The sequence below is a fragment of the Taudactylus pleione genome, unplaced genomic scaffold (genome assembly GCF_031769625.1).
Source record: "Taudactylus pleione unplaced genomic scaffold, aTauple2 ptg000162l, whole genome shotgun sequence".
NCBI lineage: Eukaryota > Metazoa > Chordata > Amphibia > Anura > Myobatrachidae > Taudactylus > Taudactylus pleione.
The window spans coordinates 8,854,303-8,881,316 of record NW_028284564.1 but is presented as its reverse complement, the minus strand read 5'-3'; the positions used below and the strand labels follow the sequence as shown (position 1 = coordinate 8,881,316).

Genomic DNA, 27,014 nt, shown 5'->3' with positions numbered 1-27,014 from the left:
AGAGTGGGGCCTACACCAGTTTGTGTAGTGTTACGTAACATTACGTTATGTAACATTAGCCAAGTGTAGGACACGTGTGATTCTGATACATAACGCCCTCTTGCGCCTAGAGAAGCAGGACTGGGGAGGGAAGGGCCAGACTAACGTATAGTTCGGACATGTTCACATAATTGAAAACAGAAGCGGACTGGCACAGAGACCCATGTACGCTGTCAAAGCCGTATAATTTGTAGGTGATCGATAAGTGGAAATACACAATAATGATTCTCGCCACCACTAGTGAATGGCTTCTAACTGGCTGACTGCACATGCACCACTGATGCTGGTATGAGTTGTTCCTTAGGTATTAGAGAGATTGAATAGAAGGCCAGTAAAAATCATATTTCACAAGCAAAACAAATTATTAAAAATATTGAAAATTAAATGTGATATATGCCTGATGTAAACAAGGGGGGGGACATGTTACAGGTGTTAAGCTACACGCAAGTTGAGAGTTGCAGCTCTGCATACACACACAATTACGGTTTTTTATTAGATGCCTTTTATGGCAGTTTGCTGTGAATTCAATCCAGCAATGCAGCAAGTCCAGTTATTGTAGATAGACGGATCATGTCATTTGCACTTACAATTTTTTTCACTGACCAGTAGCAATTTTACACTTTACCTTCCGTTTTCTGGAGCCAGTATTCTGTTTGAGAGGGGCAAGGTTTGTTATCTATACTGTTTCAGAGTGGAAGCTTATATTTCAGATAATGTAGTTTTAAGCTTCAGTCCTCAGATCATGTGCTTGTTTGAGAATAACTGCAATCCCTTAGTACTGAAAGGACTGAGGATTGTGAGTAGCCTGACAAAGACTGGATCAGTGTTCTGCACATGTGGCCGGGAACCACTATAGACAGACAATATTACCAGTTTAAACTACAAAGTTATTAAATAAAAGGTGAGTGGAGTGATCTGGCCTTATTTCCAGGTCGATACAGAATAGTGCATCAGAGGCCTGTGGAATCGTACTGCAATATCTACCATATTAGAATTAAAAATAAACAATTAAGGTGCAATCACAATATATATTTCTGTTTGGAGGATTTCCAGATATGAACATTAATGGACATTTTGTATTATACATTGAGAAACATAAATTAAAGTTTCGGCTACTGAATTTTCATACATTTTCCACCCACATATCTGATTTATAAAGTATAGGTATGACAGAATATAATGTATACTCCTTTGATGTGTTTACCATTTGATACGCCTCCCCTCCTACAGCAGCTGGACATGCATTAGCATTGCGGGTGGAAGCAAGGAAAGGACATTACATTTTCAAATATTTTGCATATATTTAAAAAAATGATGTAACCTCTGTATTAAACAGCGGAGTTGATATTTCCATGGAAGGCATCTCCTGATAGGTTGCTTGTTTTTCTTTTAATATTAGAAAACTACAGTTTCTTCCAGGTCATTTGGTCTACATCCTTTCAGATCTATAAAGCACAATCAAAAAAAGCTTCATGTCCGCTAGATGTTTTCAAAGAATTCTTGGTGGGAGTCTCTGTTTGTACATCCCAGCAAGGGCTTTGGCTGCACTGTAAATCATCTGCCTACGGGACATGCCAGTGAACGCTACATGCCAATCTGTCCTGCTGACATGTGGTAAGCTTCTCTCCAGCACTTCACCCACCGTCACAGACAGCCCAGACCACCTCAGATTGTAGTCCTGTGGGGTGAGATTTTGAGCCTACAAACAAAAACAACTTGTGTTACAATAATCAAGACTTCACAAGAGACAGGGTCATTCCCACCACTCAGTATTATGTCTGACTTGTGCATTGTAGTTTACCGTAACTGCCATGTCACAGGCTGTTTGAAAAATGGCAGTTAGGTGCTGATTGGCTGGCACCTTATCACCGTTCACTTTATCTCCTAACACTGCTTAGTAAATAGACCCCCTAAGTCCAGCCAGCTGAGTTTACCAGAACCTGTAAAACTTGTATTTATTTTTATGAATTTTAAACATGTAGCAACAGTGTTCATTGCCAGAATGAAAATCAAAGAACATCCTGGACTCACCGAGGCTGCGTGTACTAGGATTACTGCAGCACAACTTTCCCAATATTGCAATAGGTGCCTCATTGGTGAAAGGGACAAGACGCCATACAATCAGGTATCAGCCAATCAGTATGAGGCTTGAGCTGCAGCTCAACCGCCTCACCCCAGTTTAGAAAGCTGCAGATCACTGTGTATTATTCGGTGAGAAGTGTAAAATGCTCCAGATCCAGCACAATTTGACACTATCAATTTTTAAGACATTTTAAAGCAGTTACTGTAGAAAAAAAAATAAAAATCTTTACAGCCTCTACTTATAACAATATCACATCATTATTTATTACAGCCTCTACTTATAACAATATCACATCATTATTTATTACAGCCTCTACTTATAACAATATCACATCATTATTTATTACAGCCTCTACTTATAACAATATCACATCATTATTTATTACAGCCTCTACTTATAACAATGTCACATCATTATTTATTACAGCCTCTACTTATAACAATATCACATCATTATTTATTAAGAAACAAATCACACATTAAGATCACCTTTGTAGCTTATTGTTGTTCCAGGTATCGGCAGGTACCTAGAGTTTATCCTGCGGCGACTGATTGGAAAGGCAGAGGCTGTCTACGGGTTAATACATTTTTTTTAATTCTTATTTACTGTGGCATAGACAGCATGGCGGTCTTCGAATCCCAATGTACAAGCGCCGCTGTCTGCACCCACAAACGTGCTCCCACAATGGCTGACTCACGTAAGTGCTGCCGGGTCCATCAGTATTTGCCTGTCATCACTGGAAAGCTGCAGCTACCGCATCGCTGAAGAGGCTGTTTTCACTCTCCCGCAAATTAATTTTAACATTGTTATTGCAGTATTGCTTTCCATTTCACTTTCAAAATGGGCAAAGTAGGAGCCGCAGTACCGATATGATAATGCAACTTTGATAATACATCTCCCCCATAGTGTGGCAGGAGATGAAGGTACTGTACTGTGTGATCACCTTGCAATATGCCACCTGTCAAGTCAGTTGTGTCTGTTATCTCAGCTTAGTAATGGTTCCATATCGAAGTATTCAAGTCATATTAGCAAATATGGTCCTCCAAGCTTTACTGTCTGAGGGCCTGACTCAGCAAGGATCGCAGTTCCTAATACGCACAGAGTCGTACTGCACATGCATCACAGTTTAGTTCGGAACTGCAATTGCAGAAGATATGCAGCCCCATGGCAGAGTGATTGACAAGAAGTATCGCTTGTGGGTGGTGTCGGGGGGTGGTCAGGCGAATGCAGGCATGCCATGGCATGCATATATTATCCACTGCGCCATAAGCAACCATAGAACTGATAGAGTTTGTGGCTGTTTGCAATTTCTGAGTAAGGTCAGGGCTTGTGCAAGTGTGCATATGGGTCAAATGTTACCGATTGTTTCGCTACGTTGCCCTAGTATACGGCTATGAGTAAGGGGAAGTGGGAATATTTAAATAGCACTGCTGATATTAGCAACTGCGGTGCGTGCGTATAAGTAGAATTGCGTTCCGTAGTAAATCAGGCTCTGAAACAGCTAGCCTAAATCACATTATGGCAATTATACTATCTGCAAAACATATCGGAACCAGCTACAGTACAGGACAGATTCGATGTGTCTGTGCGCGACATAATTCAGATATATTGTCTGTACAAACACACCGACGCACTATGCGATGCCTGTCATTCATCTGCTGATTTAACAACATATCGCATAGTGCGCACCCAGCCTAATTGGAATTCCCCATTTTATTTATTTCCTTCTTGTTTTTATTGAGGATAGCCCCTTATAGTGTCATCAATACCAAAAGTGTTTTACAGATGTTGAAATATTGAGAATTATAGGAAAAGACTAAAATAATGGGACAATGCCAAATTTTCTTTTTTCAAAGAGTGGATTTCTAAGGCTTATATTGGTAGAAAATGGTTATTTAAATAAAGGAGTAGCGATCCTATTCTCTAAGAGACTCCTTCACACTGATGTCTCAATTCACAGATTAGTCCCAGACAGACTTTTGATAAATTGTCAGATCTCTCGCCAAACGTTCACCTTCATTGTGATATATGCTCCCAATCAAGCTCAACATAACTTTTTTGCGTCACACCTAAATCATATTGACCCCCTTCTGAAGGGTATTATTGTCTTGGCGGTGACCTCAACTGGACGCTGGATCCATTACTAGATACCTCGAATAGCTCTCATAGATTTTCTAAGTTCAAATACCATCAAGTAGACAGATTTTTTCATGAACACCAGCTGTCCGACTCCTGGATAATCCTACATCCTACTGGGCGGGATTACACCTTCTATTCCCATCCCTATAAGGTTTACTCTCACCTTGACTATTTATTTTCAAGCCACAGACACCTTCCTCTTCTCCTTGATGCATCCATTGGATCTATTACCTGCTCTGACCATGCTCCTGTTTCAATGTCTCTGTCCATCCCGCATTCATCCCCAAGTCAACGGACATGACGCCTCAATGGAGTCTTTGCTGCAGGACATTTACTGTAAAGCGGAGCTTGATAAAGCTTTGGAAGATTACATCACTACTAACAATACTTCTGATGTATATAAAATCACACACTGGGAAGTGCACAAATGTGTTTTTCAAAGGAAAGTTTTATTCAACTTGGATCCTATATAAAGAAGCAAAAAGCAGCACAAATAGACTTGTTGCAGCAAATCAAGCTCCTTGAGTCCTCCCACAAATCCTCATTATCCGTTACGGTCTATGTGGAATTGGCAGAGACGCAATCAAAACTAAACAAATTGCTCTCTGACCGTATAAAATATTCAGTCTGTAAGTGAAGAAATCAGTATTACCAATGGGGCAACAAACCAGGAAGATTACTAGCTCGAGCCCTACGTTCACAACGCACAGCCTCTTTCATTCACTCTATGAAAGATAACGCAGGCAATTCTCACTCTAACACCTGAGCTTGCTTCTTGCTTCAAACATTATTATTCTACACTCAAAAATTTGGCTAATTCCTCTACTAATCCTAGCACCCTCCCTCCCCTCAACATATCAAAGACACACTTTCCTCTGTATCTTTCCCTACTCTCTCATCTTCACAGAGGAGCTCATTCAGACCCGCTCGCTAATTGCGGCCGCTCGCTCTCAGCGTATTTTAATTTTGCAAAGTGACGTCAAGGCAGCCGCTCGCTCGGCAAGGCATAAGCACGCCCATTATGTCTTGGTGAGTGATCACTTTGTCAATGTAGACACCCATTAGCGTGTCTTTACACGCACACTAGCGCACGTCATCTCCAGGAAGTGTCTTAAAAATTGGTACATTGAAGACCATCGGAAGCGATCACAGCGCTTGTGGTTGACTACCCTCCCGCAAGCACTGCGAGCTCTTCAGTGTAAAAAAACACCAATTGACATGTAGTAGGACGCATCTTTGCTAATTATGCACACCCACAAAACTCCGTTTGGACACTCAGACACGCCTCCATTCGCACATCCACTCTCCTGTTCACAAGCACCTTCCCCTGTTACCACCCTCAAATGGCACATTCTGTCACTCAAAGTAGCGGGCAGTCTGTGTACCACGAGCGCACGATTCCCCATCACTGAGACTGGCTTGCGCACGCGCACTGCGAATTATACGCGTGCGCAGACGGGCGGCTATCGGTCAGTGCGAATGGCCACAGCTTAGCGAGCAGGTCTGAATCAGGTCCAGAGTCCCTAGAACTACACTTTACACTCCCCAGAAGTTGAGCTGCCCATTTGCTCGACCCTTCGGGCAAAAGTCCTGGCCCTGACGGCTTCACTATAGTGTATTATAAAACTTTTAAAAGGACAAATTTGCCCCTATGCTTCTACATGCTTTCAATTCTGTATAATTGCATGCTCAATTCGGCCAACAATCTTTAGAAGCTCACACAACAGTAATCCCTAGACAGGGTAAAGACCTCTCCGTGTGCTCAAGTTACAGGCCCATATCGCTCCTGAACGTTGACCTGAATTTGTATGCTAAACTTATGGCAAACAGATTGAATCCCCTGCTCCCTTTTCTAATACATGGAGACCAAGTAGGGTTTGTTCCTGGGCTGGAAGCTAAAGACAATACAACCAAAGTCTTGAATCTGATTCATCTAGCCTCTCAACGTAAGGTCCCTACTACACTTCACTCAGCCGAAGCTGAAAAAGCATTCAATAGGGTCAACTGGATTTTTTTTATGAGCTCTATCTTGGAGCATGTTGGACTGGGCCCCCTTGCCTTTAACAGGATATTGCCTTATACGCATCACCCGCGGAGTTCGTGTAAATGGTACATTATCAGATCCTTTTTTCATAAGTAACGGTATGAGACAGGGTTGCCCCCTTTCTATAAAATAGCTTTATTCACAGATGATTTACTGCTCATTGTATCCCATCCCACTACCTCTCCCACACTTGATGCATTCATTTGGGAAGTTATCCAATCTCAAAATAAATTTTTTGAAATCCAGCACTCTTAATATCTCCACCTCTCTTGCCATTGTCGCCAATCTTCAACATTCATTCCATTTTTCCTGGCATCCCACACATATAACCTACCTTGGTGTTAAGTTACCTAAAGAAATATCCCAATTGTTCCATAGGAACTTTTCTCCTCTCCTCCCCATTATCTGTAATGACTACGAGTGGCACCTTAAACAACTTTCTTGGTTAGGGAGAATAAATGTAGTCAAAATGAACATGCTCCCTAAACTGCTTTATCTCCTTCAAACCTTGCCTATTCATATCCCGAACTCCTGGTTCCGGCCATTCAGCTCCTAATTCAGCAATTTATTTGGACACATAAAAGACCCAGAATGAAACGTGACATACTACATTCCTAAAACATTCTGGAGGTTTCCAACTTCATCAAACTATATTACCACGCTATACTTTTGAGCAGGCTCCTTGTTTGGATCAGGAATAGGGATATTAAACAATGGGTTGCAATTGAGTGTCTATGTATGCAACAACACTCCGGAGATATACCCATGGCTTCCTTCACTTCCTAAGATTCCTCACTTTCACCCGACAATTACTCCAAAACTCTACTCCTAGAAAATCTTACGACGTCTCCCTTCAATTTCCTCTGAATTTGGTCCCTTGACATTTTCTAGCCAGGGCCGGAGCTACCATTAGGCAACCGCCTTAGGGCTCCAGTCACTGGAGGGCGCCGCTGAGTCCACAAAGGAAAAAAAATGAATGGCATAATTCATGGATGAGTGGCATATAATGAATTTGTGGCACAGCTGTGTGGCATATTAAGAATTTGCGGCAGTGTTATGAGGAACATTATGATTTTGGTGCTCTGCGGTGTGTAATATTCTATATGGTATATTATGAATTTGGAACACTGCTTTGTGGGACGTTATTTAACTGGGGAGACTGATGCGAGGCATATTATGAATTGGAGGGAGCAGGTGCGGTTGGTGAAATGTTGCCTAGGGCGCCCAGAAACCTTGCACTGGCCCTGCTTCTAGCGAATCCTGGAGTTCACTCCAGGCTTAACCCCCTCCCATTTCTCCAAAAGGACTGCAGCAGGCCTTTTCAGAGTTGGCCAGGTGGCGTTATCCTTCAGTGTCAAACAGTTTTCCGAGATTTGAATAAATGGGATATCCCTCATTCAGATTTTTGGAAATTTTTACAGGTTAGGCACTCCCTACTTTCATCTGATCATCTTTTGAAGTACTCTGTTTCTCCCCAACCCCCTTCCCACGTTATATCTACTCTTTACAAACTATTTCAAAACACCCAATCTGCCTCCACTCCGGCTTAGACTTCGGCTTGGGAGAAGGACTTGGATTTGGCACTTTCTGGGCAAGATTGGAAGAATATATTTCTTAAAGTGCACTTTAGCTCTACGTGCATACAGGTTAGAGAAACACAATATAAGGTATTAATGCACTGGTATAGACACCCCTCACTTCTTCACGCTATGTATCCCTCCTAAATCCAATAAATTCTGGCGTTGCCTAACCGCGATGGGTACATTACTCCATGTTTATGCCCTCTTTTAGCTGATTTCTGGAAAGATGTAATCAATACATCCCAGACAATATTGAACGCTCCTTCACCCACCAATCCAGCCTTTTGGATACTAGGCCATATTTCGATGCCAGTGACTAGTTATAAGAAGTCTTTATTCAGTAACCTCAGCAATGCTGCCCGTTCGGTCAGATCTGCCCTGTGGAAATCCTCTATATCTCCCTCACGCAGAGACTGGTTTTCTAAACGACTACTTAATCCCGGTGAGGGTTAAATGACAGGCGTCTATATCTAGACCTACACCCGGCATCCCGATTGAAGTTATGCTGGGCGTGGACAGCCGCGCGGGGGGGGGGGGGGGGGGGCGACTCAGGGTTAGGCTAGGGGGAGGGCGGGTTAGGAACCCCCGGGGGACTTAGGTTTAGGCGGCGGGGAAGGGGGGGTTAGGTTTAGGGGGTAGAATTATATTGGTTTATACTTACCTTTAGGACGATCAGGATTTCCTCCTCTGTCGGGCTGCCATTGCCGGGATTTGAACCGTGCGGCCGGCGGTAAATCATACCGAACGCCTTATAAAGCCTATATGTCTAAAGCCACATTAACTAAGTGATATAATTTGACACTTACATAAGTCTCTTCTCATGTGTTCCCATCTACCCGGTCCTTATTTTGCCTCTTCTGTTTCTCCGTTTCAGTTTCTCTGTTCTTACTGCTTTCCAGCTCATTGTTAAACTTCAGTTTGATTGTACCTATTGGTTCTATTATTCTGTTTCACTAATTGATATCTCACCCTGCTTATTATGGATTGTTTCTATTCAGATTTGCTATGTTCATCTGGGTGTACTGTTTAATTCAACTGTTTGTGAAACTGTTCTATATTTCCCTTTCCTTAATAAAAATAGACTATACAATAAAAGAAAATGGTTATATTCAGGTATTTCATTCTACCCAAAACTTACTCCAAAATACACATATAGTTCTTACAATAAACAACATTACAATTTTATTGACAGGTAAAAACAAAATATTGTGTGTAGCTCTCAACAGTTAAAAAATAACTGAAATAACTGCCCACCCCTGATTTAGGGCAAGCAACTCCACAATTAGGTGTTTTATTTCTGGGTGTCCATTTCTCCAACTAAAGTCCCTGGAATCTGTGACACAAATCGTGATAGAAATATTTCTGACTAACAGCTGATCCACAGTGAAATCCAGGTATTCTAGCTAATCTCCAATTAGATTGCCAGGAGAACCACCTCTGTGACTCTGGTAATCCAGCATACATATGATTGCGGTTAATGCCAGATTTTCTGGCCTGACTGGGTAAGACAGTGATTTTGAACCACAGATTTATCTCTCCGATGTCATCTACATTGTGGAGGTTCAGGATGATATAAAGTGCAGGGTGCTGTTGTAAATATGGAGGGAAAAAAAAACAAGAGACCTGTATCTAGCAACCTTTTAAAGAAACACTGCTCCATTCACATAGAAATACGCATTGTGGGGCTGATGCAGAGGAAGTAGTAGCACATTTTGCATGAATTCGTACTGAGCATGCTCAGAAAGCAGACAAACGCAAATACGGCTTAGGCAACCTGTACATATTTAGTACACATCTCGCCTTATGACTAGAGAGACCAGGGGTGGGAATGGATATTCTTATGTAGGCAAAGTTCAGTTATATCGTGATGAAGCAAACGGGGGCCAGACAAACCTGCAAAATGCTTGTATTTGCGTGTGTTCAGGGGCGGATCTATGGCATCTGCTATATGCAGGTGTAAGTGCACACTGATGCATATGACTAATCAAACTCTGTGCATATGTGGCCTATACAGTTGTGTCTGCTATATGCAGGTGTAAGTGCACACTGATGCATATGACTAATCACAACATATGTGGCCTATACAGTTGTGTCTGCTATATGCAGGTGTAAGTGCACACTGATGCATATGACTAATCAAACTCTGGGCCTGATTCAGAGCCGGATGCTCTGACCAGAGCGCTCGCTCTGAATCAGTGCCCTCCTACCTCAAATTGAAGCGGCCTCCTGGCCGCTCGCATAGCTGTGGGTGACCACCCACAGCTTATGCGAGCAGCCAAAAATATGGTCGCGATGGTCAAGACCAATCGCGACCAACGGGCTTGCGACAAGACCCTGCGGTAGGGTCTCGTTGCCGCAAGCCCTGGAGTGCTTTTGGCTCTATCAGAGCCAAAAGCACTCCCACTGACATCCCTAGTGATGTCAGTGGGGCCGGACCCAGACGGTAGGCGCTCCCATGGCAATGCCTCCATCTGGGCAGCAACGCCCCCGGCACGCCCACCAAAGGGGGAGTGCTGTCACTCACCATCGACAGCAAGCCCCCTTTGGTGCGAGACCCATAGCGACAGCTGGCCGTCGCTATGCGGGTCTCGCGCATGCGCACGACGGAGCTCCCTCCGTCGTGCTCATGCGCATTAGGGCACCATCGACCCGCTTGCGAGCGGGTCGGAATCAGGCCCTCTGTGCATATGTGGCCTATACAGTTGTGTCTGCTATATGCAGGTGTAAGTGCACAGTGATGCATACACTAATCACAAATTATGCGCATATGCGGCCTATACAGTTGCATCTGTGAGCTGTGCACAAACTTTTGCACACATGTTCCTTGGCAGGCTTTACTCCCATTTTGCTGCCAACTCTGCATGTGGAGATTTCTACTGTGTGGAAGTAATGGAACAAGTCTGCTGCATATAGACAGCAACTATTTGATCAGTCTGTGACCTTATTAGCCATTATTGATCACAATAAATAACTCTGCAAACTGTTGGGTTTGCTTTTGTTAACAGATTGTCTCTATCATGCATTCAATTTTGTTTAAAGAGGAACAGAGGACCTGATTCAGACCTGCTTGCTAAGCTGCGGCCGCTCGCACTGACCGATAGTCGCCCGTGTGCACATAATTCGCAATGCATGTGCGCAAACCAGTCTTAGCGATGGGGAATCGTGCACTCGTAGTACACAGTCTGCCCGCTACTTTGAGTGACAGAATGTGCCGTTTGTGGGTGGTAACAGGGGAAGGTGCTTGTAAACGGGGGAGTGGATGTTTGAACCCAGGCGTGTCTGGCCATCAGAACAGAGTTTAATGGGTGGGCATAATTAGCAAAGTAGCGTCATTGAACACGTCACTTGGTTATTTTTTAGCCTGAACTGCTCGCAGTGCTTGCGGGACGGTAGAGTCAACCACAAGCGCTGCGATCGCTTCCGATGGTCCTCGATGTACCAATATTTTAAGGCACTTCCTGGAGATGACGTGCGCTAGTGGGCGCATAAAGACACGCTAATGGGCGTCTACACTGACAAAGTGATCACTCGCCAAGACATAGTAGGCGTGCTTATGCCTTGCCGAGTGAGCGGCTGCCTTGACGTCACTTTGCAAAATTTAAATACGCTGGGAGAGAGCGGCCGCCATTAGCAAACGGGTCTGAATCAGGCCCAGAGACATCTCCCATTTAGATAACCAACTGAATATACAGGATGGATAGAAATTGAATACCCTCTGCGCTTACTCTTGGGGTAGTAGTACGAGTAATCCCCACTCCTAATTAGCATAAGTAAAAACAATAGTTGCGTCTGCGCTTGAAAGATGATGAGGTAGTTATCTCTTCTCATTATCTCATAACCAAGTGTAAATGGTGAGTATTTTATTTATTCATAAGGTGCAGAGTTATTGTGGAGTCACAGTGCTCCTTGTCTGCTAAACACTTATGATGCAGGGTAGGTAGGGGTTTAGGTATAGGGAGGGGGCATAGTGATGGATGCCGGATTGAATCAGGAGGTGCCTATTGTTTTAACTGAATATACAGGGCTAATGCCGATTGCTTGTAAACTTATTTACAACACAGTTAAGTAAATAAAGGTCCCACTAAAGCACGATTTTATGTTTAAGTTTTGCACTGGAAACTTGCATGATGCATTCTGACATTTCATTATCTACCAGGAGGAGACTAATGTGTCTGACGCATCATATTGTGCACCCCACCTGCCATATTTAACTTTTCCAGTTAATAAAATGTAAAAAGATATATTCCAAACACTTGTAATAAATAAAGATCTCTTCTATAATATACTGTGCCTAACAAATAACATGTGGACTTGTTTGTGGTTTGTCCAAAATTCTTAAATGGCAGAGATGTTAAATGTCGGTTTTCTGTTCAAAGGAATGATATTGCCCATCTGATTACCCCTATTAGCCAGTCCCCCAGCAATTGAGAGTGGTATCCATCAGCCAGCCCCTTCCCCAGCTGTGCTGAGTCCTGCTGGGTTTTATACAAGTCAGCCACACATTGGTAGCTTATGGGAGAATAGGAGTGGAATATAGCAGAAGGCCTGACTACTGTGTGACCTTCCGCCAGCAGAAGAAGAACTGCTGCACTGATAACATGAATTAGAAGTGGTTGTCTGGGGCCTTCTGCCAGAAAGATTTAGCAGTCTACCATGAGGAAAGAATATAGGGTTTTATATCCATTAACAAGAATATATATGGTGTCTTGCCTCTAAATTCAATAAAGAATGTACAAATCCTACAAGCTGTAAATTGTGCCTGAAGTAAAACAAATTCAGACAAACCTGTTGAACATATTCCTGAGGTACAGGGGTGGCTTGTGTGAAGTTTTCTATACGTATTCCATGTGCCGGGTCATCAATAATTACACAGCCAATGTCAAACCACCTAATAAAACAAACAATGTTATAAGATGAGGAAAACTGCACTAAATATCAGATACTTTACTTGTATAAGAAGTAACTTTACACCTGCACTGTCGAGTACAAGATTTCACTTACATCCTCCCCACTGCCCCTAGCCGGAGTTTTGACCTACTCGAGGGCCCAGTACTGTAGAAGAACAGAGGAGACCCTAAAACAGCTGCATGGGGTGGAGTTGGGTGGGCGTCATGTTAGTAAAAAATCTTTCACTGGGTGGAAGAGTAGCTTTAAAGTATAGTTTCACTCAAAATTTAGTTTTAGGTGGAATATCCTAAGTGAAATCCTAGGCCCGAAAGGTTACCTGGGGCAAAGCATCCAGGCACTTTGGCCCACATTACCCTGTTTTCCTGCACTGGTCAGACCACACAGTCCCTCTCTGAGAAGAGCACAAGTCAGCACCAGCCGGATAGAGCAGAGCAGCAGACATAGCTGGTCTCTGCCCTCTCCTGCCAAAGCAGTCTTCTTCCGGGCAGGCAGCGGGTGTCAGCAAGCAGACAAGAACAAGGGCAGGCACACATTCGGAGATTCAGGGGGACTGGGTTTCAATCAGGATACTCCACCAAAATCTAAGTTTTCAGTTTTATGTGGAACTATCCTTAACATCACCTATTCCTCCTCCTGCTAACATGGCATTTCATTTATTTATATTATAATTGTATTCAACACAAGCACATAACAGCAGGTCTAAAGGCAGAACCTCTGCATAGTGCTGCACCTTACTTGTCAGGGAGAAGCTCAGCAATGAAGTTTTCCACCGACACAGCAGGCTGCTTCTCATGGATCACACCGCTCCGGCGCAAGCTGTCTATTCTTTCCTGGGCTCCCTGTAAAGAGAGTAGGAGATACACTGGAGGGGAGTTTGTACGCATGTGGTTACTTTCTCTGTGCCCTATTAATACAGCAACAGTCTGTGTGGCTTAAATAGTGCATACATTTTTTCAGATGGCAAAGAATATTTCACCCAAGTGAGAGGAATATCAACAAGAGCCATGCTACAATGGGTAATAATCACATAAAAAATAAATCATTTATAAAGTGCCCACCACCTCTGGTAAGCACTTATAAATAAAAAAAAATAAATAAAAAAAAAAAAAGGACAACCAATGGGGTATAGAGGGGAGGTAGGGTTAGGCTTGTAAATTTAAATCGCCCAAGCTCCTTGCAAGCAAAGTCTATACTCCATGATAGTCCAGTGTCTTCTCAGGCTACTGTGTTAAGACTTAGTAAAATAATGCTAGATTTGTTCAGTGCCAAAGCCTAACAGTTTGGTTAAGGGTACACTTTATATAACTATATTTATTGTGCTTATATAAATAAAAGGATTATTACCTTTAGCCCAGCAGCATATCCTAGAGGTTGTGGAGCAATGTTAGACTGCCCATCTTCCCCTGTTACAAGGGCCATGCCAAAGACTTCCTGAAAAGCATCTCGCACAGCAGCCACCTTCACCTCTTTGTTGGATGTTACCACTATGTCAAGTTCTCCTCCGGATCCTAGAGAAATGAGACGATAAACCAAGTAGAAAACGTTAGTAGAATATGTGAATAAATAAAAAATTTCTCATGAAGTCAGGAGCCAATCACCTGGTAACACAATCACCTGGTAACACAATCACCTGGTAACACAATCACCTGGTAACACAAGCTAAGCACTTTAGCAAAATGTGCACTAGATTTTTCTACCTTTTTTCTTACATGTCACAACATATACTGTATGTTATATCTCAACAACCATTTGGAAGTGAAATATCAAGAATAAGACTTCATGTGATACATAAAAGCTAAGTATCTCTAGTGTGTATTTTGAACGGGCGCTAAGGTGGGGCATCCTATCTACATTGTTCTGTATTGATATTTGAGAGGATAGATACCTTCTCTTTAAGATATCTAACCCAAGCTGCCGTTTGGGCGCGAGGAGTACAACACCGCTTCTTTTTCTAACATTAATGCTTTTACACTACATACTACACAGTTCATATGACCAGAATATTAGATCAGCTTGCGTCCCCCTTCAGATATAATTATAGTTTATGGTACTCAGTGTTTATTTTTGGAGAGAAGTACTAAAACTTGGATATTCAGTGTTCACTAAAGAAAAGAAAAACTGATCAACTTCCAAATGACAGGAGATTGTTATTTTAATTATTTATGTACTGTCCCCTATTTCGATGCAATTGAGGGGGGGCACTTATGTTTATCAGCTTGAGGATTGGTAAAAATCACAACCAATCATGGTTCCCCCTGGGCTCTGGGGTAGTTTCCACTTTCCTGGCAGTACCATATTCACCTGCTACCCTATGCACATCTCCATTACAGAAGCATAGAATCAGCATAGTGTTTCATCATCATCACTAATTGCTGTGGTATCAGAGCCTGGGGCGGACACCAGCCCACTTGACAAAACCCTTGGGACTTCTCCGTGATCACCTCTAAGGCAATCAGTTCACAGAAATGTTTTTACATGGTGTAGCCAAATTTAGCAATGGGAGGAGAACGTACTCTATCTCAACTCTAAATCACAGAGGTAATATAAAGCTTGGTTATTGGGTACTACATACAAAAGCAGGCAGTACTTTGCCTGCATGTAAAACAAATAATTAAATAAAAAAATAAAATTTGTACACTGCTATCACCACATGGCTTGTCCAGGTGCAAATATGAAACATTAAACTGGCTTGCATCATGCTACTTACTGATATAGGGAGCCATGCCAGGGTCCAAGGTTGTGATCACACTCTCCACTGAGTGTTTGGTTTTATCCAGCACAGATTTCACCATAGGATTTCCAGCAACTCCCTGCATTAACCATAAAAGCAGATAATGATCCTTAATTCAAAATGAAGTCAAACACAAACAAAAATAAATATGTAAAAGCAAAACCATTAGAAAGAGCAAACCCAAGCCAGTGTTTGATGGAGTAAAAAGATATACCTTCATTAATTGTTATGGGGCTGATATAAAGATGAATGCAAGTCCGTTTTGCAGACAGATCTTACTAAAACTCTAGAGCTGAGCACACACGGGCTATTCAGAGATGTGTGTAACTCAATCATATCTTCCCTTGCGGCTGAAAGAACACACCAGGTTGGTAATGGGGTACTCACATGCAGGCTACATGTAGCCAGGGTGTTGTGAAAGTGTTTTCAGAGGGATTCCTTGCACTTAAGAAATGATGACTGATAAAAGCTGGCATACAGACAGGGACGGTACAGCAGCATAGATGACTACAATGCTGCAGTTTTTTTATTTGATGTAATTGTGGACAATTTGCGTTCAAATCTGAATTGGCCCCTAAGTGTTTATATGTAACAAAGTCTATCCAATATGCAGTATCTCATTCTAGAGTATGAGCTGCAAAAAGCTAAACAGAATTGAGTTCATAATAAACGTAAAGCTAAGCCGGTATTGTTCAAACATAGAGGCATGACCAGAGATCTCACGGAGATTAAAGATTACACTATCCTTTTCTACTGTGGCTTTTTAACTCTTTATCACTTTTACAGACTGGCGTGAGGTAGGATGTCTGCTGCTGCTTGGTAAAGAAGGGGAGCAAACACATTATTACACTATACTCAGAGCGGACATGTCAACTTTTGCATTTTTCAGCCATACGCATGAATAAGTCACTTTTAGGTAAAGTAACTATTTGGTGGTAATATAGAGAATAAGATGATCCTCCTTTTAGTAAAGTAAGGAAAATATAGGATGAATGAATAACATATACACATCTTCTGACTCTTACTGTGCTCCTGCTCTCCTTACCTTAAAGAAGCCCCAGATTCCCCCTGCAGATGCTTCTTGTTGCACCGCGTGCACCCTGGGGTCTTCAGGCTCCTCTGGGAAAGTTATAGAAGAACCTGCTGTACCAGAAGCATGTTGGACAGCAGGATTTGGTAGCACTAGAAGAGAACATTACAACATTACCTTCAGGTCAAATATCTTCTTTATGTCCTCATTTTAGCTTAAGCGGGATGAAAAATTAATAACAAATATAAAATTAAAAAGACCCTGTAACCATAAGGTCTCTGGTGTAAAATGCACTTATTTGGGCATTGTGTAAGAAAACAAAGCCAAAGACTTCATAGATCACAGGCTGTTCCTACCTCATTATCACTGTAACGACACAAGAAGAGAGAAGAATGTCCTCTTTTTGGCGCACTAAAGGTTAGTTTAAAATATAACTTTTATTCATTATGCAAAAAATTAAACATGAACTCATAACGTGAAATATAACAGAAACATTGTATGTAATAAAAATATATTAAATAAGTGATGGTGTCTTGTGTCCCAATTAATAATATCGATCAAATCATATATTTACTCATCATTGTGATTATGCTCTGCATTTAAGCTGTGATCTTATATAAAAAGTCATTTGATACAGCAAATAAAAAATGCTCTGATCCAGCTCTGAATATTGATGTTTGTCACACAATACATATAATAAATAACAAATATCTTGATTGCTCAACAAAGTTGCAATTCAGAAAACCACAAATGTTTTCTTGGCCACTAGAGGTCACTATCAACTAAAAGGGTCTAAATGTCAATGATGTGCATAAGTTTGTGATATCGATCCAGTAAAATTATAATTTCCAACCCTATATTAAATCATACATAATGTCAATGACTGTATAGAGCTGGATAAAGCCACAAATAATGGCAAATTTTATAGTGAGTATTCTTGATGACCGTATAATCTTAAATAAAGATAGATTTAGGAGCTGTGTATGCTCATTTAGGATCCCAAAATATAGAATCAGTTCAAGTATTAAATCCCTCTTAATTTAAGGAGTGTCTGGTACTAACAAACTCCCTGACTCTTAAATATGAATATTACTTGATGGTTGAGTAATCAAAAAACACTGAGCAATATTTCTGCTCAGGATTATTCTTATGCTGCTAACATACAATATATTACATTGTGTTCTGCACCACGCACTACTCAATTTAGGCAGTATTATATTGCAGTAAGAAAAAATGAAAAATGCTAGCCTTCATGCTGCCTGTTAAATACTACTGCCACGTGCACAGCGTATTGTGTTAATATTTATATTAAGCACTGTTATAGTAATACTAGAACTGAGTAGTCTGAAAAGTCAAACACTGGGCACTACCTCCACTCAGGATTGTTTCTGCCAAACAGTGCTATTGTTGTACTGTATATTATATCTGGTTGTGCGTCCTGCGCTGTTGGATTGGAGGAACGTTATGCCACAATAAGAGAAGATACATCAATTGGACTGCCGCTAGCCTGCACATCACATATTAGGTATGGCTGACACGTGCATAGCGTGCTGAATTAGCAGTCATGTCAGGTGCTATTTAGCCTGAACTAGGCTGTATCATAACAGAATATCAAGCGCTAATAATTCTAAATAGCGCTGCAACAAACTGCCTATTGCATTGAGCACATATATCAAGAGCTGTTGATTGGTGATATCGCTATAGCATACATAGATAGAGTAGTAAAATATTAATAAATTTATATTGGGAAACACGCTTGATATTCTGTTATGATACAGCCTAGTTCAGGCTAAATAGCACCTGACATGACTGCTAATTCAGCTCACTATGCACATGTCAGCCATACCTAGGCACCCAGCAGGGGCAAGGCACCCCAAAAACGCAGAGCCCACAACCTATAGTTCCCAGTCTTTGTAGTCTGAAGTGCACATTACTATAGAGCTGCTGTGTTGGGAATCTTGCATCCCTGCAGCACTTCCACCTCCGAGGGGGGGGGGGGGTTCCTTAGAGGAGAGTTTGCTAATGCAATGCAATAGGGCTCCTAGGCAGCACTAATGTAAGATCATTTTGAACAAACAGCGCATGCTCTATCGAGCTGGGAAAAGCGTCTGGAGGCAGCATCGGGAGTGTAAGTACATACAACTCAACCCCAGGTGGCATTATGTGTTATTTTACTAGCAACGAAAAGCTCAGCTTTCTCATCACTAGGTAGGTCACCAGAACACTGGCTCCACAGCCTGACTGGCAGTGGCATTACGTAGAAAAAAGAATTTTCAGCAAATACCCCAAATAAAAGGGGTTACTACCACTTCATACAGTTACAGATCACTACTGTAGTGAGAAGCAGATTGACAGAAGATCTCTGGGAACTGTACTAAATTGTGAGCGTTGCAAACTAGGCCTAGTACAGATATTTATTTAAATTCTTAAAAAATACAGTAGACATTCACAAAAGGGAAAACACACACATACATATATATATATATACACACACATACATACATACATATATACATACACACACACAGTTAGCAAAAAATGTACAAACACAATGCTAAGCAGGCGTCCAAAGTCATGTACCTGTAGTTTATATAATATGGTAAAAAAAAAAAAAACACACGTATTTACATATTCTAAATACAGGTACAACAATAATAAATTTCAATTTCTTATTATGTAACCAAACATTACAAATATGTTGAATAAATTTATGTGTACATCTGAGAATAAGAACCATTTCCTCAATTTTAGCTCTTTTTTCCATAAATATGCCTAATTTTAAATATATATTTAATTACGTATATTCTAAACATTTGTACAGAAAACTAAAGGAACAAACAAAAACAAATTGCTCTGGGTAAAAAAAGAAAAAAAAGTCATGGTGTAACCAGCACATAGCATGTGTGGAAAAACTGGCTTGTCCTACTCTTTGGGGGGGAAATACAATAGTAGCGGGACTCGCTGCACGTTTTAGCTCCCAGCATGCTCCTAAAGTGCGAACAGAAATCAGCGTTAACTAGTGCTTCCGGGGCTAGACACAGGTGGTAATTACCTAGCTTCAGGTACGCAACCCAACAGTTATGGCTTACCAAGTGTTAGCCACCGGATTACTGCAGGAAATAATTAAATAGCTCCGGGCACTAAACCCGGAACCCCCCCTGTAAGCCCCTGCGGTAATTGAACCTGCCCATTTGGTTTTAGTTTAAGTGGTAATTTTAACATTTCACAGTTTTTGATAAATAATTTTATACTTCCCTGGCCAGATTGCTTTTAAGTTCTACTTTGGACATGTGTATTGTTTGGTAAAACCTAATTTGTGTGTAAGATACCATCAGTATATACGAATTTGTATTTTCACATTTCCTTTACTGTTCGGTGTTGCTTATGTCTGACAGCACCTGATCCCCTGACATCTGGGAATAAGGTTATTACTAGACAGGTTACTAAACAACACCAAAGCACTTTTCTGAAACAGATACAAATCACCCAGAGATAAGACTAGTTTGCGCATATAAAAACGTATATAAACATTTTTCTTATTCAGGTAATCCTGCAATACATTTCATGCTGTTACTTACAATTAATACAATGGAAGCCCCATCATAAAGCAGTGTAGGTCACTCTCACTCTATAATACTGCATTAAAGTATTATTCTTCTATTTTATGATCCTGTCTTTTAAAGCTTATATTTAGATTAAAGACAAACAGTAAAGAGGCGACTAACGGTGATGTTTTATACTCTGAGACAAATGCAAGTGTATCACACAGAAGATAATGGCATACAAATTTAAGCTATTACAGGATAAAATAAAACCGTTCAATAAGAGGACAAATAAAGTTCTCGATTCAATTCAAAACGAATTGAATAGCGCCAGGAGGGAGCTCCCAGAGTAATTCAATTCAGTGCACTGTTAACGCTGACTAAGGATTTCTTCTCACATCCCTCCTGGGGTGCAAGCAGAAATCCAACAAAACTCCTGGCGCGATGCTGTTTTCTGCCCTTAGTGCCACGGAAACAGCATCGCTCGGGCAGTTTAGTCGGAGAATGCCGGTTGTCACGACTAAACACCATGTTTAGTCGTGAGAACTAAGGCACGAGAACAGTCATTCTCCAACAAAACAGCACGCTGAATTGAATAGCTCCAGGAGCTCCCTCCCGGGCGCTATTCAATTCACATTGAATTGAATCGAACCCAAGGATGCAAATTTTGATCAACAAAGCAGCTCTCTAGCATGGGCCAACATTTGTTTTATTTGCCAAGAAAAGATCTAATACACTAAAAAAAGAAGTAAGAGACACAAATTAGTACAACCTGTGACGGGGGGTGCAGAAAATGACGGCATCAATGGCGTCTGTGGTGCTCGCCCAGCATGACCCTTAGTGATATCATAGGTGGAGGTTACGGAAAAGCCAGTGACAGGAGGACCCATAGGTGGTGCTGATAAGACAGGACCAGGGGTGGAGCTGAGGAGGGGTGGAGCAGGGGGAAAAGAAGCAGAAGAGAAGGATGGCAAGGGACTGCTGAAAGCTCCAGGTGCTGAGGTGTGAAGGGGAGGCAATACCCCGGAGGAAGGAGGTGGAGACACGTATGGGAGAGGAGCAGACGTTCTCATGGGAGGAACAGTAGAAGGTGGCAGAGGTGAGGAGAAAGTAGGGGGAGGGAAAGACTGGACAGATGGGAAGGTCAGACCAGCCAGAGGACTTGATAAAACTGTAAAAAGGAAGAAACAAAGTACGTTACATCACAAAGACTGAAGTCTTCTCATTTAGTAGTAACTCAACATTCCTATACACTGTTGTGTGTCCCCAAATAGTAAATGTTGCATTTAGTGTCTGACCTAAGTATACATATTACATCATAGTGTGTAACACAAAATTACAAAATATAATGAGATTATACAAATCACATTTTTCCTTTATGACTTCCTTCTGTGCTTTTCAGCCATGATCGAAATAATCATGTCCATATAAATTTAGCTACTGCCCTTGGGTACAACACAGCAATACAGTGCTCTTGGATAACTTGCAATTGTAAGCTGTGTGTCGTATCTCAGGACAACCATAATAAAACATTCTAAGTCCATAAGGAAAGAGAAATAAAGGTTTGTAGAAAAATAAGGAGGGCGGATACTAAGTGATCAATCTTAATTCATCTGAAGTTGTTAAACTTTATAAATATTTGAAACTAAAACACTATACAAAAGCTGCATGTACACACCTCACTAAACTTACACAAGAACGCCCAGTTACACACTTAGTCGCAAACGTAACACTTGAAATGCATGCAACCCTGCACTGCCCATACTTGTGTATTCAGGTCCAGTGCATGCCCAGTGCCACATACACCCTGTAAATGGTCATATGTACAACTCTACATCAGCACTAATTATCTCTAAATCCGCACTATTAGAAGGTCTAGCAATATGGGATATAAACCAGATCAGGGAAAAAATATTGTGTTGCTCAGTAAACAAATATTTGACCACCTTATTTCTGAGGAGCGTGGCTATACGAGATCGTTAGAAAAGAAATGGAGTGGAAGGTGTTACCCCAAGTCTCAACCATTCCTATATTTAGATGAACAGATGACGGACATATTGTACAGTGGTACCAGTGCAGTATACTTAAAACCGTATACTGGTAATCCACAAGCTAATTTTCCTATAAAATTGCTGTTTACCAAAGTCTTACACCACAAGTTACATGTACTCATATAGTGTTCACTCTAGGTGCAGGATGCTGATCACTAAGATGGGCATATTCAAATTTTGAAGGGCAATATTTTATATAGATTTATCGCTACAGCAACTATAGTTATACATCACGTCTAAAATGTTGCCCTTCAAAATGTAAATATGCCCTCCTCACTGATCAGCACCTTACACCTAGAGTGAACGCTACGCCATGTAGCTTCAGGAGGATGCTGAGTGATAGGTTACTCCTATGAACTAGTAATACGACCATCAACACAAAATCATAGAGGAAGGTCCTCTAGCAATTAATGTAGGTTTAGTTTTCGCACAAAGCTCATATCCAGCTGGTGCCCACATACATACCTGAAAGACACTAAGGGCCTGATACAGCGGGGGGCACAGTTGCAGCCACGTCTGCATGTTTTACCGCAGCCATGTCTTTATGGTAATACTGCAACGATAATCCGTCACTGTGCGTATTAAGACGCACTGGTCACCGGTCGCACCATAAAAGATTGCACCAGCCCCATGGAGGCGAAGAATCTCCGTCTGAACAAGGCCAGCTGTGTCAGTGCAACTACATCTGGCTAGCCACTCCATGTTACCTCCCAAAACGCCTACTGAAATCCCCAGCTCTCGTGTTCCATATCATTCTGCGTCTTAGAGCGTTTAGCATGGACACATGTGCACTGCGACGCAGGCGCAGACTGAAAGCATTGGCTGCTTGTGTCTGACATTGACACTGCATCCAACTCACGCCCTAAATAGCATGCCAACCTATCTGCATGTCATCTGTACGATCAATACCATAGGGGCAGCATTACTGTATTTTGCTTTTCTGCATTAGACAATAGCTGCAACCTATGTCACTGCAAGTTGACCAGTGTTAACCCACACAATCACAGGAGAACATACAAACTCCACATCAATAGGTTCTTAGTGGCGATAACACAAGACCACAGATGCGAGGCAGTAATGCTAACCATGTAAAACTGAATATAAGTGAAAATACACCTGTTTGGAGGCAAATCATTTACACCTAGTATAGGGTAGGTGCAAGATCTCACTGATCATAATGACTAGTTGTAAACACAAGTGCAAGTAGATCTTGAGATGCGTACTACTCTACATACGGGCAAATTTATACACTTATCCGTGCACGCTTCTTTTGAGCACCAAACACACCATTTGCTTCCAACTATGCATCAAGCCCCTAGTATTGAGGCTAACTACAATAGTAAATAGTGTCAATATAAAAGGAACAAACACAAGTTGAAAATTCTGTCACAAAAAATAGGTTTAGAAAATGACATCTAACTGAAAACACAGTGGTCTTTCTAAGTCACTTGTACAAATGCATATACTGCAGCCCAATGAGTGTTAGAATAAGTGCAAAAATCACATTACCCAATTTTTACATAATAATGTAATAACGTATAATCTACGCAAAACAGAATAGGGTCTGAACAGCGCTAGTAATAAATATGAAGCTGGGTACACACTACACAATATATTGGACAATCATCCGATCTGTGACCATTCTGCACAACCATCTTACAGTAAGCGTTTCATTAGCAATCACACACTCAAAAACGTATCATTGTGAATGAAACTGTAAAGACTGTCACATCATTTCTGAAATTGTTTATGTGTGTACACCCAGCTTGACTCACGTTTTTCATATAAACATTATGACATGCAAAACCATACATTATCACTTTATAAGCCCATTGGGAAACATCTTTATTGAGGTATGCCAAACGGAAATGATAAAAAAGTTATCCGAATAGACATAATATTGCTGTAATGCTAATGAATTAGGTACTGTCAGCTAGATGGGTCAATATGCAAACAGCCTATCAGAAGAGGCTACATAGTGCAATTGGTGTTATAACCATCACTTCATTGTACAACTGGCCTGGTACCCTAAAAGATGCACCTACTTAGAGGCACACCTGCTACTAGTTTAGCTGCATCTCCAGGAGCTTGCCCACCCTCATTCCACTTCTCTAAAAGTAATGGACTGCACATCTAAGATATGTCCAAATCTCAATTCAAAAGAACATTTTTGGTATGTACACATAAAATGGAAATGCGTGTATTTACATCCGGAAAATGGACTTATGACCAATTCTAACCTTAAGCTGGCCACACACTAGACCAACTTACATCCAACTAGTTGATTGGTTGGAATGAAAATCTGGTAAGATATGAAAGCAAATGACAATCAGCAATTTGCTCCCAAATGCCGGAAAATGGACAAAAACTGTTTGAACAAATTGTTTAGATCAAACATTTAACAAACTTGTCTGATGACTATTTTCATCTGTTTTCTGGCATTTAGGAGCAAATTGCTGATCATCAGTTACTCCCATACCTTACCAGATTTTCATTCCAACAAACTAGTTGGCTGGTTGGATGAAAGTTGGTCTAGTGTGGCCAGCTTATCTGTAGTATTTGTGCACTGAACTAATGCAGTGGGTATCTTAGGACAATTATTTCCTGTGAGCATGTATACTTTTTGAGAAATATACACATGCTTCCGCTAATGATTTAAGTCGTAGGTTCTCAAACTCGGTCCTCTGGACCCCAAACAGTGCATGTTTTCCAGGTCTCCTCACAGATTCACAAGTGAAATACTTAGCTCCACCTGTGGATCTTTTAAAATGTGTCAGTGAGTAATAAAAACACCTAAGTACCTGCTGGGTGACCTGGAAAATGTGAACTGAGGAGTTTGAGAACCACTGATTAAAGTGAATTAAATGACCTGCACAGTACATAGTGCCTGCTCATTGTGGAACACATTTTGCAACAATCTGGAGAATAAACATTTACCTGGTGGAATTGGCATGGCAATAGATGTAGCAGCTGCATTTGATGTCCCCAAGGTGTTGGGAGGAGGGGTGCTAGGAGGAGTTGTCTCAATGCCACTCTCTTCCATCATTTTCTGCCAGAGGGCACTGGAAGAGAAAACTATTCAGTATGGTCACAATTATACATATATTTCTTCTATATGAAGCTGCAAAGTTCAATAGGATTTTTTTTTTTTTTTTTTTTTTTAATATCAGTTAAGGAATTATTTTGAACCTGCAACCGAAATGTGGTTTACAATAAAGAAATGTACTTTAATGTAAACAGTCAATCGCTCCTTTACTATTAAAAATGAATGGGTTTTACAAGAAAGTTAATATATTCACGTTATTTTTCTCTAACTCCTTATTAGAGCTTGCAGGCAATGCTTCCTTACTACTCAGCTGAGTGACTGAAGTGCCACAAACGGTCTTTAATAGAAAAATATGGCATAGATTACTTGACATTGACGAGGTGTGGTGTTTTGATCACTAATGAGAACTTTGCAAAACCGATTCTTTACCTAAAATAAATGTATGGATGTCCTCACTAACCTAGCGTTTTTGCGCCATATGGAGCGACTTAGATGCTCCACCATGGGTAACAATTCCACATCTTATTCGCACTGCAACTGCATACAAAGTCGCTTATAGCGTCCTAGTCACATTACATTAGTACTTTCGTTGCAAAGGAACTGGCATAAAGTCATAGATGAAGCATAACAATATGAGGTGTAAATCACTTGTATCAGACCTCTCTTTTGCCTTTTTACCCAAATCGCAAAACCAACCGGTGCTATTTGGCACGATTTGAGGACAGGTGTATGTAGAGCCACCTGTATACTACAAAAGTTTATTCTGTGATTATACTAATTAAAAACTGGCTAATATTATAAAGTTTATGCTACCAACAACATAGGAGTACTCAGAGAGCGACAGGATTGGTGTGTAGACTGCAGACTACAACCTCCCAGCATTACCACCAGCATTATGTCAGTAGTGTAGGACTACATCTCCCAGGATACACTGCAGCCATAGAAGCCCCTGAGAACTGGAAGCGAGCTGCCACGTCAGTCGCCCTCCATACAACGAGAATATACAGGACAGCTGATTCATAGTAAAAGGGCATAAAGTTCCCAGCAGAGTCGGGGGTGACATTATTATTATTACTACTGAGCAGTGCTGTACACACACACAGTCATGATGACCGGTACCTGCCCTATAGGGTGCAATACTCATCACTGTGCTAGGAGAGCTCGCTGCCCTCCATTACGCCCACACTCACCGTGACACCGGCAGCGCAGAGTTGGACAGCAACTCGGACCCCGGGGAGACGAGGCTGCGACAGGCAGCAGCTAGAAATCGCAGCGACTTGTTCCGTTGAGGCTATCGCCCACACCGGCATGTAATATGTCCGCCGCTGTGGTGGTGGTGACGGCAGCGCTGCCACGTAACCCGGACTGGGCGGAGGAAGGAGACGGACTGAGGGAGCGAGGCCGAGGGCGTGACTGCATGCATGCAGAGGGATCCCGATTTCCGAGGGGCGGTGGAGGGCACTGCAGGCCTACAGGGAGGAGGAGAGTAGTGCCGGCCGGGCGTGATGCTACGTGCCGGCGCCCTGGTGGCCTGTGTAGGTGCAGCACCGGCCGTGTAGAGGGGAGGGGAGGGATGCCATGCAATGCCAGGTGTCCTGTAATGCCGCTCTGTGTGTGTTACTACCTACAGACATGGCCAAACGTTTTGAGAATGACACAAGTATTGGTTTTCACAAAGTTTGTTGCTTCAGTGTTTTCAGACCTTTTTGTCAGATGTTACTATGGTATACTGAAGTAATATTACAAGCATTTCATAAGTGTCAAAGGCTTTAATGGACTATTACATTAAGTTTATGCAACGAGTCAATGGGTGAGATGTAA

At 41.6% G+C, this 27,014-nt stretch overlaps 1 protein-coding gene across 2 annotated transcripts; it reads right to left on the bottom strand.

The window, feature by feature from the left end:
- Positions 1-925: 925 nt before the first annotated feature.
- PRRC1 (proline rich coiled-coil 1) lies at positions 926-26,734 on the bottom strand. 2 transcript variants are annotated; one of them, XM_088475110.1, is made up of 9 exons: positions 26,384-26,734; positions 25,085-25,209; positions 20,869-21,267; positions 16,570-16,706; positions 15,501-15,603; positions 14,138-14,301; positions 13,529-13,632; positions 12,671-12,773; positions 926-1,738 (listed from the first exon to the last, which is right to left on the bottom strand). In XM_088475110.1, exons 2-9 carry the CDS (start codon positions 25,191-25,193, stop codon positions 1,529-1,531), a joined length of 1,329 nt encoding a protein of 442 aa, XP_088331236.1. In that variant the 5' UTR covers positions 25,194-25,209; positions 26,384-26,734; the 3' UTR covers positions 926-1,528. The 2 variants fall into 2 exon arrangements, with proteins under 2 accessions (XP_088331236.1, XP_088331237.1); XM_088475111.1 differs by lacking the exon at positions 20,869-21,267 and having other exon boundaries at positions 26,384-26,708.
- Between the last annotated feature and the right edge of the window lie 280 nt (positions 26,735-27,014).